This window comes from Scleropages formosus, chromosome 4 (genome assembly GCF_900964775.1).
Source record: "Scleropages formosus chromosome 4, fSclFor1.1, whole genome shotgun sequence".
Classification (NCBI taxonomy): domain Eukaryota; kingdom Metazoa; phylum Chordata; class Actinopteri; order Osteoglossiformes; family Osteoglossidae; genus Scleropages; species Scleropages formosus.
Window position 1 is genome coordinate 6320001 of NC_041809.1, and position 19977 is coordinate 6339977.

At 47.6% G+C, this 19977-nt stretch overlaps 2 protein-coding genes across 3 annotated transcripts; one reads left to right on the forward strand and one right to left on the reverse strand.

The window, feature by feature from the left end:
- The first annotated feature begins 1406 nt into the window (after positions 1-1406).
- Positions 1407-6505, forward strand: ccsapb (centriole, cilia and spindle-associated protein b). Of its 2 annotated transcripts, none has more exons than XM_018749391.2 (4): positions 1407-2097; positions 2535-2955; positions 3150-3451; positions 4252-6505. In XM_018749391.2, exons 2-4 carry the CDS (start codon positions 2586-2588, stop codon positions 4429-4431), a joined length of 852 nt encoding a protein of 283 aa, XP_018604907.1. In that variant the 5' UTR covers positions 1407-2097; positions 2535-2585; the 3' UTR covers positions 4432-6505. The 2 variants fall into 2 exon arrangements, with proteins under 2 accessions (XP_018604907.1, XP_018604906.1); XM_018749390.2 differs by having other exon boundaries at positions 1407-1683.
- A 2587-nt stretch (positions 6506-9092) lies between these two features.
- On the reverse strand, positions 9093-18271 carry rab4a (RAB4a, member RAS oncogene family). Its single transcript, XM_018749621.2, has 8 exons — positions 17003-18271; positions 15791-15871; positions 15354-15468; positions 14895-14957; positions 14241-14395; positions 13010-13105; positions 12601-12746; positions 9093-9742 (listed from the first exon to the last, which is right to left on the reverse strand). Exons 1-7 carry the CDS (start codon positions 17016-17018, stop codon positions 12631-12633), a joined length of 642 nt encoding a protein of 213 aa, XP_018605137.1. The 5' UTR covers positions 17019-18271; the 3' UTR covers positions 9093-9742; positions 12601-12630.
- Between the last annotated feature and the right edge of the window lie 1706 nt (positions 18272-19977).

Below are 19977 nucleotides of genomic sequence, written 5' to 3' on the forward strand. Positions count from 1 at the left end.
CTACCACATACAACACGCTGTATCACCTGCAAAAAAGTAATCACACCAAACCACCTGACCTCAACCTGAATTACCCAGTGGTGAAAACACACAACCAAAAGACCATTTTTATTCAGGCTTCTTGTTTTTGACAAATTGATATGTGATCCAAGGCTATCTATACTTACACAGTAAGTCAGCTTTGGCTCAGAGGTCACGGGAGGTGACGTGTACAGTAGCGATGACTTCTATCTGTAAGTGCGCTCACCTTGAGAAGTCCTTCCAAGCGGGTCGGGGGCGGTAAGGCGATAGGCACACTGACACCCCCAGAATGCGCCTGGTCTGCGACTGTAGACCTATTTCCAACCTATCGGAACTGCTTATTAAAGCAAAGGCCCAGAAACACTGTGTCCTCCTATAAGGCATCATCTATCTTATAAACATATCAGGACACTTTTCCTTGAATAATATATGTAATTATAATACATATTATAATTCTATATAGAATTATAATATAATAAAACTAAATATATGTCCAGAAAAAGTTTCCTGATGTTTATGAGATAGAGGATGCCTTACAGTTTCCGTGTCTTTGCTTTAATTCAAATGTCATAAATGTATAAAAAAAGTGTTCTCAAAAAATAACACAATACAAATATGAAAAGCATAAAAACATAAAACATACACACAGAAAACTGCTTAAAAAAACATTTAAAACGTTCTCAAAACTAAAGTGTGAATCAGTTTTTATCTTTTATCTTATATCTGATCTATATTTTTTTTATGGTTCTTCCTTCTCTCAGTAAAGTAATTTAATCTAGCAGAGTACCTGGAGCGGGTTGGAAATGAGGTATTACTAAGATACGCATCTCCAGAACCTTCTTTAGCAGTCAGTATTACAACAGCAAAATAAACTCTGATGGACACACATATCTGAAGTAAAGTGAAGTCAAAATTTTAGTGCACATTTATTAGGCAGAGGCACAAAGAAAATTCACGGAGATGCTGCACGTTTATTTAAAGCGAATATTTTATCACCATCAGTGTGGAATTAGAGCCGCAATCAAAGCTGTCCTTTTGGACCGACCTTTCTTTAAGATGTTTCATAAAGCCACTGCAAAGCAGCACCTACTTCTGCTTAAGGACCAGAGGACTGCAAAAAAAAAAAAAAATCATCACTGATCCTTTGAGTTTGAGAAAATCATAACTGATGCTCCTTTGACCTGCCGCCACTTGGAGACGCTCAGTTTGAGAGCTGAGGTTTGCGCATTGCACATGGGCGGCGATCTCCAAAATGTATTAAGAAAAAGGGGTTTACGGGATAAACGTCGCGAAGAATTTTAATCTGTATTTTTCTCATTTAATTCCATCAACGCGCCTCGGCCCGCGGCCGTCGCGCGCCCATTTTACGCGTTTACGCGCACAGATTATGAAGTGCACTGCAGTCTATTCAAAAATGAGGGGAAAAAATGGATCAAAGAAAAGCAAACAAGACGAGCAGCGAAGAGTATCCCCGTTGTCCCGATGATCAAGTACTGTACTCGAAGATATTGCGTCTGACGGCGACACGATTTACAGCGGCAACATCTTCAAAGGCTTCTTCCCTCACTCACTGTAATCCCGCCGCGCTCGCGCAGCAGGCGGAGTCGTGACGGAGGGCAGTGCGTCACTCGGCCATCTGCTCCGAGCGGGACCGCAGCCTGTGTAAGTAGCGCATCTTTATCACCGCTGCAACGGCGCGTACGCGTTATTATTATTACTATTATATATATTTTTTTATTTATTCCTCAATCACACGCGTGCCTCTTGATGGCATCGAGGACGAGGCCGCGCGCGCGGAGCCACGCGCTGTCCTGTCGGGCGATGCGGGTTTTACGTCGAAGAGACACACACTCTCTGCGCGCTGTTAAAGCTCCAGCGCTGCGCAAGCACCGTACGTGAGCGCTCAGCACCGCCGAGGCGCTAAATGTCAGGTTGTTGAGCAGCTATTGGACTAAATGTCGCCGGCGTGGTGTCAGGTGACACCGCGGGTTGCGCGAACCGCCGGGCATCGCGCAGGTAGAACGAACCGCTGTTGACACGTACAGGACGAGGACGCCATTGCTGCACGGGATTTTTGTAAGTGGGCGCGGCTAGTGTTGTCGTCACGTGGTCCGGTTGCTTTTCAGCGATTGGTCCAAATTCTGAAGACAGGCGGGGCCTTTTCTGACATGTTTTGATTTAAATGTCCGGCGGGTAAGACTCGTGTCGGAGGTGCGAAGTATGGCATTTAAAGATTTATACTCCACTAGTGGAATACATTCTGACGGTTTGAATTTATTATGGAATTGTAATTCGCTTTAGGCGAAACCGTTCAAACTGAAATATTAGTTTGCTTTTAAATTGGCAAAGTATAACTGTAGGTACTGTATCTAGTGAAGAGGTGTGAATACTACTGCTACATAATGTTCATTTGATGTTCCTAGAGAAAAGCATCTGCTAAATGAATAAATGTAAATAATTAATGTTTCTGTCAAAATATAACAGGGATGATTTGTGCTTTATGTTTTTTCCAGCGCAAGGGCTAATCACAGAGCACAAGGTCGAGTAATTAGTGTGAAGGGGAAATGGTAACGAAGAAGATCAGGTCGGAGTACATGAAGAAGTTCAAAGATCCCAAGTGGGAGACGTACACAAAGTGTTACGAGGACTCGCTGAGGTACAGGCTCACCAGGAGGCTGCTGGAGCAGAGCCATAGGCCATGGTTCTGGGACGGCTGCGAGAGCGACTCGGAGTCGAGCGGCAGGTCCACGCCGCAGGAGAAGAGGAGAGCTGGCGCAGTGAAAACTAAAGAGGAAACTCAGCCGGTTTCCGAGAAGCTGCCTGATCAGCGAGAGGAAGAAAAGCAGCCCAAGGAGGCGGCGGAATCGAAAGCCGCGGCCGCCGAAGCAGAAGAACCGCATGCAGGACTTGCGGCGTTGAAGACGCCACACACAGGTTTCCTTAACTAATAGTTTGCAACGTCTGGGACTGGATGTTTCGTCGTTCTGATGTAATACCAGTGATCAGCTGTGAGATGAAGAGCTCACTGTTCTGTCTTGTAAATATGTCAAACAGGTAATATGACTGGAATGAATGATGTCAATTTAAGGAGCTGCATTATGGTATAAACCCTTTCGCTGTTATTTCAGGTGAAAAGGAAAACGAAAGCAAGGACGTAAGAGACACAAGTAAAGAGGGCGAGCCGAGTCAAAAAGAGGGGTCCGGTGCTGCCCAAGCGGAGGCAGAACGGAAAGACTCAGCCTCTGCCCCCGCTGCACTCCAGCAGTATCGCTCCCGAAAATCAACCCGAGCCAAGAGCCAGCCCCGGGAGGCCACAGACACAGACAAGGAGAACAGGCATCCTTTTGCCTTGTATGGGAGTGGCGAGAAGCAGGCGGAGATGGCTGCCAAAAGGACCCACAATGTGCTGCCATGCGCTTCCACCAAGGAGGTGAGTTTCTTGATGCTGCCAGAAACATACAGTAATCCAAGAGATTTCAGTGTTACGTTAATTGGACTGTTTGGCTTTAGGCGGGCTGCGGTGGTGCAGAGGGCATGGCCGGGTCCTGCTCCTTGGTGGATCTGGGGTTCGAGTCCTGCTTGGGGTGCCTTGCGACTTACTGGCATCCCGTCCTGTGTGTGTTTGGCTGTAGTCCCAGAGGGTCAAATCAATGCAGCTGTCATTATGGGACTAGGTGTTCATGAATAGGAATTAAATAAATTCATCTGAGAAGGTAAGGTGAATGAAATGACTGAATAATGAGTTGGTATAAAAGCCTTGACCTTCTGGGACAGTAGTTGGACAGTCCTGGTGTATAACATGGCTGCAGACATGTTTGTCTCATACCACCTCTTGGGATACAAACACTTATCCATGAATGTTCACTGCTTTTACATTTCTGTGGTGCTCACCTTTAAAACGGAATAAGTCATCAAATCTTTTTAATGTGGAAGAGCGTTGCATCGCAGGCCGCCTCGGTACTCGGAGTTCCACCGCTAATGTGGATGTTGGAATCCTGTGGGTGGTGCAGGGTGTTCTGTAATTATCCGAAATGATTTGGTAATTTGATGTCCCAAATCAGATTTACAAGCCGATGCAATTCAATGAAAAATATAGGCCTGCGTGGGCAGTAACTGAAAGGGTTAAATGGAGACTCTTAGGTGAGGTGAACATCCTTTGGCCGATGCTGTCATAACTGTCGCGCGGATATCGCCGATTAAATAAAGTACCCGTTTAACTACCTTGCGCAGATTCACCCGTCGGCTTTGCGCGCCAAGACTAGGAGGGAGGTGGAGAAACAGCTGAAGACCCTGAATCGCCGCCGCGCGCGCTCGGCCGACCTCGAGAAAGCGCACAAGACGAAACTCGTCCCGGACTACGACCCCTGGATGACCGAATACATGCGCTGCTTCTCGGCCAGGTCCCGATAGGACGGAAGACAAGGGGGCGGGGCCACACCTACATCACCTGACACATTCCTAACCAATCAGGGCTTTGAATTCTAGCCAGGTGGGTTGCTGGTGTTTGCATCGCAGGGATCTGATCCTGATCTTTCACAGGTGCGAGAACAGAGCCATCGACAACTTTTTCACAGATGGAGAATTCAAGAACTCTTTCTCTGTTAAAGAGATGCTGCTTTTCAACAGCCTGCTTTCAGCCATTCCAAAGCTTTTTACTGTGAAAATCGTGATCAAATATGAATTCAAATACAAGATTCCCCCCTGACGTAATTCCATTAAGCGTTTCGCCGAAATTATAGTACAAATAGTTTAAAAATGACCTCCCAGTACTATTATATTACAAGTATCCATTACAGAACGTTAGCAAAATTCTGACGGACTAGATTCTCAGATGGGTTTAATTTATTATTATTATTATTATTATTAATAATAATAATAATATTATTTACGGTGCATTTGTACACATACATGGGCTGTTCCACTGTTTTCGTATTTGCGTGAAACATGCCTTGTATTTTTATGAACCGTTTTTCGATGGCACGACAAGTACTCATTAATTCAGGTAAAGTAACAAACGCGTAGATGCATATATTGAAATAATACTGGGAAGTTCGGGAAGGACCGCTTTCAAAATGTTCGTAACATTTAGGGAAAACTTGCAGCAAGCTTTTTATTTTAACTGTATTAACTGGAACAGGCGGGTGAAAAGTGGCTGCGGATGTCTGTAACGCGGAATCATGTACATATGTTGCACATTCTCTACTTGGGAACAGACAATCAATCGGACGTGATTTCCATCCACCCTCAAGAAAATGGCCTGCTGTTATGGTATAGGCCACGCAATCCCATTTTATTAAAAGCCATACACACTAGAGGCTTCATTTTATGTTATAGTCATTCTTTAGATTATTGATCTAAATAAAAGTCTAAAATCTGTTCATTGGTAAGATATTTTTGCAGAGCAACTCGCAAGCAGCACCGTTTACGCAGTTATAATTCTAAATTAGATGTACAGAGTTTTAAACGCAGTTACTCACCCCTGTGGGTTTTTAACCTAAATTCCTCCTATAGTGTGTTTATAAGTGCTATTGGAGAGGTGCTACTTCTTAATATTGGGGCTTTTTACCTTTGTTTGCCGTTTTGCTTTGGCTTTGCGAAATAACCCCTATCGAGTTTGCAGATGAAGTACTTTCTAACATTTGACACTGCTGTTAGTGTATCTCGTTGTATGCGTATTTTTTTGTAAAATCTTGTCAAATCTGTATTATACTATTTATTGTCCTTGAGCCATTTGCAGGATATGGTTAAAAGTTGTGGTGTGTCGTCTATATCTGAACTAATACGAGTTTGCTTAATTATCATACTTTTCCCCAATATGTTTTACACTTTTTACATTCAGCGTTTATTAATGTGACTTACGGCAGTATTATTTTCTTCGAAAACTTGAAATCATATCCTGGATACTTCAGAATTTTTTCTTTTATTTATTTATTTTTTTTTTCTGAGTCCCAAAATAGCAAACATATGGTATTTCGTTATTTCAAAGACAGTTCAACCTTGGTCCGATTCACATTCCAGAGGCATATTAAGGTTTTGAAGGGATTCCCGTAGGTTGGTATTTATTTGTGTGATCTGGCTGTTTGCTCAGCGACAGAAGCATGCAGTACTGAGTGTCACGGTGAGAAATTCACCTTAATTCTTAAGCACCAGCAAAAACTGTAGACTGACCTCACACACTTGTGCTCACACAATTTCTTAAGAGTGACTTTTAAAAGTAGTGTGCCGTGCCTCGATATCATGCCTCCGGTCCTCCCATTTCCTTCGAGTTTCTACAAAGCAACCTTTCCAGAAGTTGCTGAGAAACTCATGTTGGCTCCCACTTAGGTGTGTAACCGAAACATAACCGCTTATGACCAAACTCATACTTTTGTGATAAAGCGGAGGGGGTCAGCATGTTCGCATAGATGACGTGGAGTTGTGAAAAGGCCTTCAAATTGCAGTTCGCTCGAGGCATCGGAACACGAACACACACACACACACACACACACACACACACACACACACTTTCTGAACCGCTTGTCCCATATGGGGTCGCGGGGAACCAGAGCCTACCCGGCAACACAGGGCGTGAGGCCGGAGGGGGAGGGGACACACCCAGGACGGGACGCTAGTCCGTTGCAAGACACCCCAAGCGGGACTCGAACCCCAGACCCACTGCGCCACTGCGCCAGTGCACCCCTGTGGCATCGGAACAATGAGCGCCTAATGCTCGGCTTAATGGCTCGGTACATTCTGTCGTGAAGGGTGTTTATGGGTACGATTAAGGGCTTGGCTCGGAGCCAAGACTCAGAGAGACCTGTGGGAGTGTGTGCCAGCGGTGGCCCGCACAAAGGGCACGCTGGCACCAACGGAGGCTGGCGCTCACTCTCCTCTGTGCCAGTAGCTCCCAGAAATAGCTTGCAAGTGCACTGTGTTTTGACAGTATAGTGAATGTGTACTATTTTTGAACACTTTTGGTGTAGCTCATGGCCACTGAATTACTGATTGTTGGAATATGTTTACATCTTGACTTATGCATTTTGTACTAGTAATAAGTGTATATTTTGGGCTAAAGAGTTTAGAGCGCTCCGATTGTGTTTGCAATAAATCACAGTTGAATTTTATTTTGTCTGTGTGTTTTTGTTTTTTTTTTTTTTAATATGCCTGGGGTTGCAGAACAGCATAAGTTCGGAAGGGTTGTTTATAAAATTTGAGTTTTAAAGTGCTTCAAACTTTGCTATGTGTTTACTATATTAAAGTGGACTGTAAGCATAGGCTCTTTGATAGGAACTTGTATAAATTCCGTGGAATCTGGAGTATATTTAGCAGTACATTATTATAGGAAACTCTTCGATCCGAATCTAAAACTGAATTAAATGTAGCTTTTCGAGGTTGCAGCAAATATCTAAAAAGATGAAAACGTGCAATAAAAAGTGAGAGATGCGTGGTTTTCTACGCTGGTGCTTGCCGCTCTCCAGGGAAACAACGTCGTTTTGTTCCAGCAACTGCTGGCCACAGCAACACGATCTTCCGCAATCCCAGGTTCGAGAGACAAAGCCTGGACGGAAAAAAATATCCCCGCCAACTGCCAATGTTATTTTTCACCCATGAGAAGTCTCCTAATCTGTCTCTGGGAAACTGCCATTGTCACCGGTCACCTAACTGCCCTTGACGCTGTGCAGAACGGAGGGCCCCGTTTAAGAGAAGCGCTCCCGAGCACACGCTGGCTGTGGTCGGCCCAGGACGGTCCATAGGACCCTGGCAACGAGTGGCCTTTAACCACTCTGCAGCGTTAATACCATAAAGTGCCCGTTTGCCTATATGTTTCATGGAATCATTAAAAGTGGGTAGCGCACTCATAAAGAATACACACACACACATTTTCAGAACCGCTTGTCCCTTACGGGGTCACGGGGAACCGGAGCCTACCCGGCAACACAGGGCGCAAGGCCAGAGGGGGAAGGGGACACACCCAGGACGGGACGCCAGTCCGCCGCAAGGCACCCCAAGCGGGACTTGAACCCCAGACCCACCGGAGAGCAGAACTGCGGTCCAACCCACTGCGCCACCGCACCCCCTTCATAAAGAATAATTTATGTTTAATCCAATGAGTCTTGTTACTTTAAAAATCTACTTTAGTTACAGTACCAAAAAAAAACTACAAGTATTAAGATGCTTTGATTGAAAGGAGGCTTTCTAATGTTTCAACCGCGAGCAGCCATACCAACTCTTGGGAAATGTATACTGTACGTGGACAGCTGGTGGCATAGTGGTTAGAATTGCCCCCTGTAGACCTGTAAGGAAGGTGAACCTTTCGTGACTCGGGGGGGGGGGGGGACTCAACGTGTTTCCATTTTGGGCATAGATCTGAATATGGGTCACACTTGTATGGAGTTCGCACGTTCTCCTTGTGTTGACGAGTCTCCTCCAGGGGCTCCGGATTGCTGCCGGCCTTACTCGGACAAGTATTTAATGAGAGCTAGCGAGCGAGAGAGAGTACGGGTAACGAAGAATTATTTTCATGAGAATTCACTTTGCAAGCAGATCTTCATGAAAAAATTTCTGGCTGTAATTGACCAAAATGACATAAAATTAAGCTCTAAAATACAACTTCTCTTTAATGCCATAGCTATTACTCTCATTCACATATAAATGTAATGTAAATGCTTTAAGCATGCAAAGTTAGCATATTAATTGAATATTAATAAATGTTAACATATACTAACATATTTAAAAAATAAATTGACATGGGCTGCTTGAACATTAGTGGTACACACCATTCCCACAGTTACACTTAGGGTTATGATTTATCCATTATAACAGCAGTCCCTACGGTGTGTAAAGTGCTCTGGAAAGGGTTAGTCCAGAAAGAAACCACGGAAATATTCGGCATCCACCGATGTATCCAAGACGTGATCCGGTCGAATCTAATGTCAAAAAGCCGTAAAAACAGAGAACACTGGAAAGGGGGCAAACAAGCACTCAGACCACTCAGTATTGCAGTTTTATGGTTCTGTCTGAAAGAAGAAAAAAAAAAAAAAAATCTAGTGAAAGAAAAAAGGCAATAACATAAGGTTTTTATTTTTTATTAAAAAAAAAGAAAAAAAAAACACTATCTTTACGAATATAAATTAACATCGCATGGGTACCTGGCATGCTATAAGAAATGAACAAAACGCATTAGCTGGACCGTCACTGGAACAGATCAAGAACCCAGACGACACATGAAGAACGGCTGCCTCCGTGAGAGACTAGACTACCGAGTCGACAGCTCGTGGAGGGATGGGCCGAAGTTAATACGATATGTCAAAAATGATGTACCACTCAGATTCATAAGCTAACAATGTAGTACAATGTAGTACTCTGTTATTCAGGTCATAAAACATGCTTTGACATATATCATAGAATCCATATTTTTACAAGAAGTACATATGCAAGAGGTAATGGGGGCAGAAGTGTAATATGATGGCGAAGAGGGCTGTACCACTTTGGAAAAAGGAGGGGGGGGGGGGGGGTGCTGTTCAGGGTTAGGGGTCGCGTCCTCCACTTGAAGTGCTCCGGATCAATCGAGTTGGGCGGGGGCCGGGACCGGGGCCAGGGCTGGGGCCTGGGACTGGGGCTCTCTGGGTCTCCCCGGCGACTTGTCCGAATGGAAGTGAAAGGAAGGTCAGGGAAGAGTCTCTGCCGCTCGCCGAGCCAAACGACGTGCTCCCCGCGTCCGCTCTCGTCTCCGCGCACCTGCCTACACAGAGCGACACGGCGGCGTGGACGTCCACGGTGACTCCGGGCTGCGTCTCCTCCGTTTGTTCAACATCCTGTGGGCTAACGCGTGCTAAGCTACGCTAGGCTACGCTGGGCTACGCTAGGCTAACACAGGCCTCGTCTGACAGATTAACGGAATTTTATCCTGGAGATGCTCGAAATCGTCCTCAAGGCGTTCAGGAGAAGTTCTGATTTCACAAGGAGCTCCGTGTTATTATGCAGGACTTGATGTAATTAATCTTTTAATCCTGAACAAACACTGCGAGTTGAAGATTCCCACAAGCGCTCCCCCACTGACGCTTTACTGCGGTATTGTGTGGCGGCACATACCGCAGCGGTGGGGCTGTGACCTTGGGCCTCGGCGGCCACGGGTTCAAATCCCACCTCCTGCCGTAATAGCCTTGAGGAGGGTTCTTACCCTGGACTGATACAGTAAAAATTACAGGAAGCTTAGCAATATCAGCTAAATGAATCAAGGTATTGCTTGGAAAGTTTTACTTTTTAGTTTTCGCAGACTTTCCCCGACCGCTCAGCCTTACAACGCTTCGCTTGCATCCGGACGCCGCCCGGGACGGCAGACGCGAAGAGCCGCGTCTCCAGGATGTACATCTGTATTTAGCGTCAAAATCCAGCAGCTACTCGAGCATCAAGTTGCCCAGAAATTCTCCCTCTCTATTTAGATCCCTGGCATGCGGTGCGAAACACGGCTGGAGCCAAATAAGGCCCGTCAGCGGAGCGAGATGCCTCGCCGGGAGAGGCACTCGCCGCTGCGGGGGGTTAAATATAACCGCCTTCCTTGCGCCACGTCTGTAGTGGCGCGACACGTGCTCTCCCTGGAAGGCCGGGGAGGGGCTTCTTCGCCGGGGGCCATCTGTTTATATGGCTGCAGCAGCTCAGGAAGGGCCGACTGCAGCGTCATCACCGCCCTGGTCCTCGGGAGTGGGAGGGGGGGCTGCAGCTTCGAGACTGAACTTGGAGGAACTTCCTGACCTGACGGCGCACCCCCTGCCCCACCGTCTACTGCGGAGAAATCCAAATACAGCCTGAAGAGGGGGCGCAGGGGCCGCGCTGAAACGCCCGCGAGGCCCCTGCTGATGCGAAAGCTGCATCGCGAGGAAGCAGCGGCTTGCGTGTCACGGACCCCACCGTGCGAACCGAGCTGCGCGTCACGGTAACGCGCCACTTTGTGAGCCGACAGAGTCGCTGCTCTGCGCGTCCCGTGACGGAGGACAATCTCAAACGGATCAGAACCTCAAGGGCTCCGGGTCGTGAAAAGGGAAGAGAAAGCAGGCGAGTCCAGTCAGTCCAGGTTTCCCCTGACTGCCTGCACTCAAACCAAGTCTAAAAGCATAATAAATACGATTATAATACGATATGAGTAACTGCACTGTTTGTACACTGCAATATTTTTTGGCCCAAAAAAAATTCTGTCTTATTTCCAGATATTGTGTCTTCCACTAGCTATTCAAATCAGAGCACATGTATTTGAATAGATATCCCAAATTGGGGTGGCATGGTGGCACAGCGAGTAGCGCTGTGCTGTCTCACAGCGCCTGGGTGGTGCGAGAGGACGGGGGTTCGATTCCCCGCTCTGTCCGTGTGGAGTTTGCATGTCCTCTCCGTGTCTGTGTGGGTTTCCTCTGGATGCTCTGGTTTCCTCCCACAGTCCAAAGAAATGCTGTCGAGGTTCCCCCCGTAGCGTGTGAGTGTGTTCCACTGACGTATGGATGAGTGACCCAGTGTAAGTAGTGTATCTGTGAGTGTAAGTCACCTTGGTGAATAAGGTGTGTGGGCTCATAACACTACATAGAGTTCATTGGAAGTCGCTTTGGACAGAAGCATCTGCTAAATGAATAAATGTTACACAATACAAATTAAAGACTCTATCGAGAATCCATTGTTACAGTAATAAAGTTTAACTTTCAAGACAGTGGTGTAATAGAACAGTTAAGGTGTGTGTGTTGAATACTACAAAATGTGGAATTGCAACTTCAGTCATCCCTGTATCCAGGCCCTCAGCGAGGAGGTGTCCGTGCGCTACGGTGTGTTCGGGTTCTTGCGCTGTGGTGTTGGTGGGTGTATCTGGAAGGTGAAAATTACACTTTCTGGTCGACAAAGTGTGTGTGGGCAGAGGGAGTAAGAGGGACAGCGCCGCTGCAGCAGTGGATCTACCACGGTGCACAGGAGTGTGCGTCTTGGGCCAAAGAATATAGACACATTTCTGCCAATTGGTGACACTCTTCGATACACATTGTCTGAACCGCTTGTTCCATGCGGGATCGCGGTGAGCCGGAGCCTAACCCGGCAACACAGGGCATAAAGCTGGAGGGGGAGGGTACACACCCAGGACGGCATGCCAGTCCATTGCAAGGCACCCCAAGCGGGACTCGAACCCCAGACCCACCAGAGAGCAGGACCTGGTCCAACCCACTGCGCCCCCCTCAAAGAAAATCACAATTTCAAATTCCTTCCGCTGCCATAAGAAACGGGTCCCTGAACGTAGCGAAACGCCTCGAGGCGCAAACAGCGCATTGCCAGCGAAAGCTCAGAAATGTCAAGATTTTATAGATAACATTTCATTTTCGCTGGGGCACTTTTCATCTGCGGTTCATCTGGAACAGGTGCTGAGAGTGACCTCCTGGCCAGCTGCCCGTCCGTCTAGCTCCCTTCCCCGTGATTCCAGACATTTTGGATCGTTTCTCATCTCGACAGCGAGGACATTTATTGGGCGATGCGGCTTTTCGCCGAGCAGCAGGGCGGGTGGCCTTCGTCAACCTTCACTCACGAGGACTGGCGGGGAAAAAAATGAGAGGTTGCAGGGCGGCGACAGCTCCTCACCTCCGCTTGGAGATCGCTCGGGCCGGCTCTCTAACAGACGCACTCCTGGGGGCTCTGGGCCTGGGCCCGGCGGGGCGAGCGCAGCTGCCTCAGAGCCGCATCTCCGTACTGGATCCCTGAGCCCATTCTCTCCGGGTCCAGCTCTCCTGTGCGGGGGAGTGGGTCACAGGAGTTAATTCCATGAGCAAAGCTGCATCTGGACCACGCATCACGAGTGTCTCACACCGGACTGCCAGATGCTCGCAGGCCAAGAACAGTCCACAGCGGTGCCCGGTGAGAACCTCCCCGTCGGCTGAACCGTACCAACACGGGACACTGACCGCACACACCGGCCCGCTGATCCCTGGTCAGGAACATCTCTTGCAGATGCTATAAATCTCTCCAGCCTGCAGCAGCCACACTGAGGTACCTGATTCGATCTTGTTGAGGATCTTCCTGGCACACTGCACAAAGGCCTCCTCCACATTCTCTCCAGTCAGAGCGCTGGTCTCCAGGAACATGAGCTCTGCAAGACAGTCACGGCGCAGAGCGGTGCTTAGACGAGCAGGGGCTCACGTGCGTCCTACCTGCATCCGGCGGCGTTACGGCTGCAGCGATCGCATGAATGTGCGGAACACGGGGTCCGTTCAAACTGTCTCTGCACCGACCTCTACTGGTAAAATAACAGTACAGCCAGCAGAGGGTAAACAATCTCCTCTAAACACAGCACTCCACAATAAAATCAACCGTGAAATACTCAAAACCCACACCCACCTACCCACACACACACACACACACATTGTCTGAACCGCTTGTCCCATAGGGGGTCGCGGGGAGCCAGAGCCTAACCTGGCAACACAGGGTGTAAGGCTGGAGGGGGAGAAGACACACCCAGGACGGGATACCAGTCCATCGCAAGGCACCCCAAGCGGGACTCGAACCCCAGACCCATCGGAGAGCAGGACCCGGTCCAACCCACTGCACCCCCGATACTTAAAACCAACGGAAAAAAATTCATAACAGCTTCTGCGTTCCTACCTGATCCTTTGAAATCCCACAAGCGTAACTGTCACTCGGAGCAAAGATAATAAAACGCAAACCAAAGGGAAGGGAGAGTCACAGTAAAATGATCTGATTTCTTTTTTCGTTTGAGCGTTTGCTTTGCAAAAATAGCACTAATACGACGGAACGCCCTTGCTTTTGCTGTCCGCTGGAAGAAAAGTGTCTCCGATGGTGCTGGAACTGGCGGAAGTACGCATGCATCACAGGAGATGGTGAAATGGTTTAGGGAATAGTGTTTGCGCTCTTAAAAGGACCTGTTATACCTGCGAACAACATACCTACCTGAACCGCGGTAACCGTCCAGCCGGACAAATCAATAAAAGCGTGAACAATTGTACGAACTGTGTGTAGCTTCAGACAAAGAACACCTGTACTGTTCATCAGACCTGTCCATAGAGGAAGTCCCTCTGGATTAGAGCGCCAGCTAAAGTGGTTAATGGGCTGTATTGTGATGTAATGTGATTTGAGGAAGAGAGGCAGAGAATTGGGGGGGGGGCAAAACAATATAGGCAAAATACGAGAACTGAAACTCGTGACTAACTACCGAAACAAAGCGGACGCCGCGCGTCCTTCCAGCGGACACGTCCGCTCGGACCCACCGTTCTCCTGCGCAAAGCGGGATGCCTCCAAGAAGGTGACCTCCCTGTCCGCATCCAGATCCTTCTTGTTGCCGCACAGGATGATGACGATGTTCTGGCTAGCCAGCATCCTGGCGTCTGTCAGCCAGTTGGTCAAAGCGTTGTACGTCTCCCGACTGTGAGGACAGCCATTATTATCATAATCATCATCATCATCATCATCACCAATTCTTTTAGCTGATACTTTTCTTCAAAGCACCCTGTGATTATGTGTTATTTTGTACTACCAGTTTATATAACTACCTAATTTTTTTTCGGTGCAGTTCAGGGCATCTTCATCAATACAATACAGCAGGTGGTGAGATTTCAATCTAGGCCCTTCAAGTGCAAGCCGGCAGCCCTAACCGCTGCGCCACCTGCTGCCACATCGCTATTATTACCGAACGGACAGCACTATAAGAAAGTGAGACTCAAAGCTTACGTGACTGCGACGGAATATGCCTGAATACATCGAGTCACGCTTCCGAATTCAACACGCGACCGAACGCTGCTTTGCGACAAAAAGTGTAGGATCAGAACCACTAAATTCTAATAAGATCAAAAAGGGTCCAGTGCATCTCTCTGCTGAAGCTATTTGTGGTTTAATGCTGTCCATGGAGCGTGCGCTTCGTTTACCTGGTGATGTCGTAGACGAGCAAGGCTCCGGCTGCCCCTCTGTAGTAGCTCCGTGTCACCGACCTGCGTACGGGGGAGGGCGAAGAGCCACGGTGAACTCACCACTGCCACGGACACCGCGCAGTCCACTTGGGCGTCGAAGCAACTCGGGCATTAAGGCAATTTTACGGCCCATCAGCGTATAGATGTGCGACGACACCTCGCGTTTCTCTTTAAAATCCCCGAACTAGAACCAGGAAAGGCTCAGAGCCATCTGCCCACATCGCCCTCCACTCCACGCTTCGAACCCGCCTCCATAAAATGTGAGCGTGACTCAATCTCCGTCAAAAGGATTTGGCACCGGCGCGCGATGGCTCATCTGAAGGCAGGGAAGATGGCCGGTTCGGAAGCCAAAGCGCTAGCTGCGCGAGGCACGAAAAAGGGCCGACGCAGAAGGAGCGGCGCCGGCAGCGCTCGTACCTGAACCTTTCCTGTCCCGCGGTGTCCCAGATTTGAAGCTTGACGTATTTGTTTACCACGTTGATTATCTTTGATCCGAACTCCACGCCGATGGTGTGATTCGAGTCTTCTTTGACTGGAGGAAACAAAAGCAGACGCCCGTGGCGGTGTAGTGATAACAGAAGAAGATGAATCCATCAGAATGATAAATATACACATGCAAATGCATCCAAATATCTGCGGGCTGATTTGTTACAAGGCCACAAGCACGCATATTTTTACTGATGAAAAAAGGGAATTATAATGAAAGCATCAAGGAAATTCAAATATTGTATTGTTTCCAATTGATGTATTAAAGACATAGTGAAATGACCATATGGGAAAACGTATCACTTCTTTGCAGGGAAAAGCAGTCCTGTGAACCCCTGACACAACACTGGACAGCGAGCAGAACTTACATCTCTTTTCTATGAACTGGTGAAGCAGGCAGGACTTCCCAGTCCCCGCGTTCCCAATCACCAGGAATTTGAACAGGAAGTCTGCGGAAAGGAGAAAGCAGCGATCAACGAACCCCAGACAGACATCTTCATCTTCTAAACCCCACGCGTCTACGGAAACGCGGGCGCTCTAGCGATGGGGAGTCACCCAACATCCCCGCTTCACCTGCCCGGGGTGTGCGGGAAAATGAACGCGTGGAGCGCGCCCGTGCCCAAATGGACCGTGGCGAATCTGTTCCGTTCACTACGAGAACATGCAACGCGGTCCACAAAGACAGGTGTCGGCCACGGCGACGCCGCAGCGTCCTGGCTCCCCGAGTTCCACGGTGGGGCGAGGTGTTTCTGACCATGATCCTACCGCACCGGGTGGAGCCGAGATCTTGTCAAATCACATTGACCTTGGGTTGTAAAGGAGCCCGAGGCACCTGGCCTGTTTACAGTACCTGCCCTGTGTGTACAGTACACCTGAGTACTTAAGTTCCTCTTATGCAGATGGATTTACATTTCCTGCATCCCTCAACAATAATGCCATGCACTGCAGCTCCTAAGCTGTCATCTCCGCCACATTTGATTTGCTGCCATAATACTCCGAACAGGAAAGTTAACCAGTATTAAAAATGGACGTTACTAATAAATAGGACTGGAATGTAAAGAGAGGCAAAAAAAAAAAAGATACACGGTTCTCTCACAAAACCCTTTGCTTTCACACATTCCACATAACTACTACGCGCTCCGACTACAGGCTATTATTTTGAAAGCGGCGACACGCCTGTGAGTTATTTATACTCGGATACAATGTATCTCAACTTCACGTATGTGAATCGCGTAGCGGCGACGCGCGATCAGCGCTCTGTGTGTGTGTGTGTGTGTGTGTGTGTGTGTGTGTTACACACAAGAGAGAAGCGAGCGCGAGGACAGATGAGATCGAAGGCGACGCGACACACACGACACGGGCCAGGCGACCGACCGTCGATAAACGCGCACCGCCTTTTTCGTCCGGGCCGCTCGCGCTGTAAAAATGCCGCAAAGCGGGGCCCGTTTTTTTTTTTTTTTTTTTTTTTTTGGCTCATAAAGTGGAGCCGGCCGGGGCAGGTCCGGGCTGCGGGTCCGACACGCCCAGCTGAAGCCGAGCATCGGCCGGCGGGGAAAGAAAGAGCCGCGCGACGCGCCTACCGTAGGTCTCGGACATGGTGAGCGAAGGATGCGCAGATGCCGCTGTTTTGACTGAGGTTCGGAAGGCTGTGCAAAGCTGTGCCGATGGGGGGGTGAAAATCCCCGCGAGAGACCCTCACAGTGCTCCAGTGCTCGAGCGGCTCAGCGCTGCCGGATCGCTCTCGCACTTCCTGTTCGGGGCGTTTTGCTTTTCAAAATAAAAGTCTCGCCGGAGCGCGCACTGGAAGCCGCGCGTTCGCGTGGAAGGCCGAGGAAAAATGCGGTAAAAATGAACGCTGAAACCTCATCCAGAGCTGTTAATTTCTATTAAACGTCTTAAACACGTTTCACGCAGACCGGAGGTACGCTACAACTATCAGTTGCGTTACATTACTGCAACAGCTATACTTTTTTTGTATTTTTTAAACTCTTCCTAAAATTACATTTACAGCTGAACCTTTAAAAAAAAATGATTAGGTACGGGGTGTGACTGCACCGGTGAGCGCGGTAGTAAAAAAAAAGGAAAAAAAAGAAAAAAATCACTGCTTGCGCACTCCTGCACGCCCTTCAGCTGAACTACACCGATGTGGCCTGTAAGGGGCGGTATGTCCTCAAACGTCCTCATCCGATCCGATTTGGAAGACAGGTACCTCACAGAAAACTCTGGAAACAAGTTCAACTCCTACAAGATTTCAGCGCACATGACAACTTAAGTACTGAGTAAGAAATATACACAATACAAATTCAAGTTCAGTTCAAGTACTGGTCAAAGTAATTCATGTTTATGGGGGTGGTCATGTGATTCACGTTAACCATTAATTTTAAAAAATAAAGAAAAAATCAGGACAATAAATGAAGAGAGGATTAGTCGTCTAAACGAGTCCTAGACAGGAAAGTACACAAATTATTGGTGTAGAGCCAAGAATGACATCACTGTTTACAGTCTGGCAGAAAGGAAGAAACTGGAAGAAAGTGTGCGAGGGGAGTGTGTACGGGAGTGATATTTACTTTAAGGAGTGATTAAACACAGTGCGAACTGACTCCATGAAAGGGATTTGTTCAGGCTGGGCCAGTGTTTTAGATATGCTTGTGGACTGTGCCAAACTTCCTTCTTTCCTCTACTTCACTCAAAGCAGTGGAGTGTGGAGGTGACCGCTCGGTCACGAGATCACATCTAGTCGTGGCACAAACACACACACGGTACATCGACGCATACATCAGACGGCCTGCATAGTGAATTGCAAGTGAAATTCTAAACCAGCTGTTGAGACTGCTGACAAATTCAGCTAAACTTGTTCTTTCAATTCAATTTAAGATACAACAAAAGCGCCTAAAGTTAATTTTGTACGGTAATTTTGATGCTGGCTGCAACCGGTTGACAGGAATACCAAGAAAAATCAGCGTCCATGACACTGAAAAGTTACCCATGACGTGTTTCGAACAAAAAAAAAAGCGAATTAATTTCTGGGTCGCGACGTTGTGGTTGTTTTGCTCAGCGAACGTGAAGGAACCAAAGTGTAAAACGCCGTTTGGAAATGAATCGGGTTTGGGAAATGAGACAAAAAAAAAAACACTTTGCTGAACATTAACAGCAGTCAGCGACGTTTGGTACATTTGTTCTCCGTCAACATCAGACTTTGGCCTTGGATCGTAGCTGAGAATTTCCTAATGGACATGATGTGTTTATGCAGGTTCGCGCCATCCCCAGAGTCGTACGGACGAAGCCCTACTGCGAGCTGTATCATGCTTCCTGTTTTGTCAGACACCGGAGTAAGATGTGGGATCGCAAAACTTCCACATTTTACGCTCCCAGTCTGCATGACTGTTGATATAGAGATATATTTCTTATTCCATACAACTAGTGGTTTACTTTGTCTACTATTCTAACATGATGCTGATGCACGATTTTGTTATTTGTCATTTTTTAAAAGAAATGACTGATTTCACCTATTTAAGTAAACTGAAAAGTACATGTATGTTTTTTTCTTTCTCTTACACACACGCACTTTCTGAACTGCTTGTCCCATATGGGGTCGCGGGGAACCGGAGCCTAACCCGGCAACACAGGGCATTAGGCCGGAGGGGACACACCCAGGACAGGACGCCAGTCCATCGCAAGGCACCCCAAGTGGGACTCGAACCCCAGACCCACCGGAGAGCAGGACCCAGTCCAACCCACTGCGCCACTGCGCCACCGCGCCCCCCCTCCTTTCTCTTACACTTCCTGAGAAAATTTGGTTTCCTTCGAAGAAAGTTGTCCTTAGTTGCTTACTTTCAATTTCTTCATTGCCCTTTGAAATAAACATTGCGTCACTACGACTGTGTGGCACATTTCTGTAAATAAGTGGCACTGATACGTCGAGAAATGTAACAACATTTCACTAAACGCATTTCACCGTTGCGTTTAAATTATGTCCCTCTAAATATAGCTGTGCGGCACAAGTAATCTTGTAGTAAAATTAGATTCCAGAAAATAGTCTGTAGTGTAAAACTCCCAAACTGTCTATATAACCACATACAGAAATGTGTCCACGTTCAGATTTTTACTGTGCTTCATCTTTAACACGGTACAACCCTGTTTGCCACTTGTAACCAAACATCAACAACTGAGGTTCTGATCTCACTTCTGACCTCATTTGTATCCTCAGTGTGCATTTGGATACAGCCATGGTCACGACGGCAGACAACGTATTGTCTCTTGAAATACCCTCATGACATGCTTCGCTCCTCACCTTCGCGTGTGCGATATCGCAAAGTCTCGCAACCACGGGGCGTCTTTACTCCGGGGGGAAAATTACTGAAAAACAATGGCAACCGGGAAAAGGAAACCAACTGTCCTTGGAATCTAAAAATGTCATCACATTCCTGGAGCCAGGATGTTGCTTTGAAATCTGGGAGTTCTTTTCTTGTCATTTTTTGAAAAAGCTGCATGTGTGAGCAAGGTCAGACCGTTGGGGCGGATGCAGCACGACAAAACAGGACAAAAAAAAGTCTCG

Bases quoted from the DNA above. Each gene is read 5' to 3' on its own strand.
- ccsapb (XM_018749391.2), top strand. From the start codon at position 2,586: ATGGTAACGAAGAAGATCAGGTCGGAGTACATGAAGAAGTTCAAAGAT. The intron at 2,956-3,149 runs GTTTCCTTAACT...CTGTTATTTCAG, and splicing joins GTTGAAGACGCCACACACAG to GTGAAAAGGAAAACGAAAGC. The intron at 3,452-4,251 runs GTGAGTTTCTTG...TACCTTGCGCAG, and splicing joins CATGCGCTTCCACCAAGGAG to ATTCACCCGTCGGCTTTGCG.
- rab4a (XM_018749621.2), bottom strand. The intron at 13,106-14,240 runs GTGGGTCCGAGC...ACTGTCTTGCAG, and splicing joins CCGCTTTGCGCAGGAGAACG to AGCTCATGTTCCTGGAGACC. The intron at 12,747-13,009 runs GTACCTCAGTGT...TCCCCCGCACAG, and splicing joins CCTCAACAAGATCGAATCAG to GAGAGCTGGACCCGGAGAGA.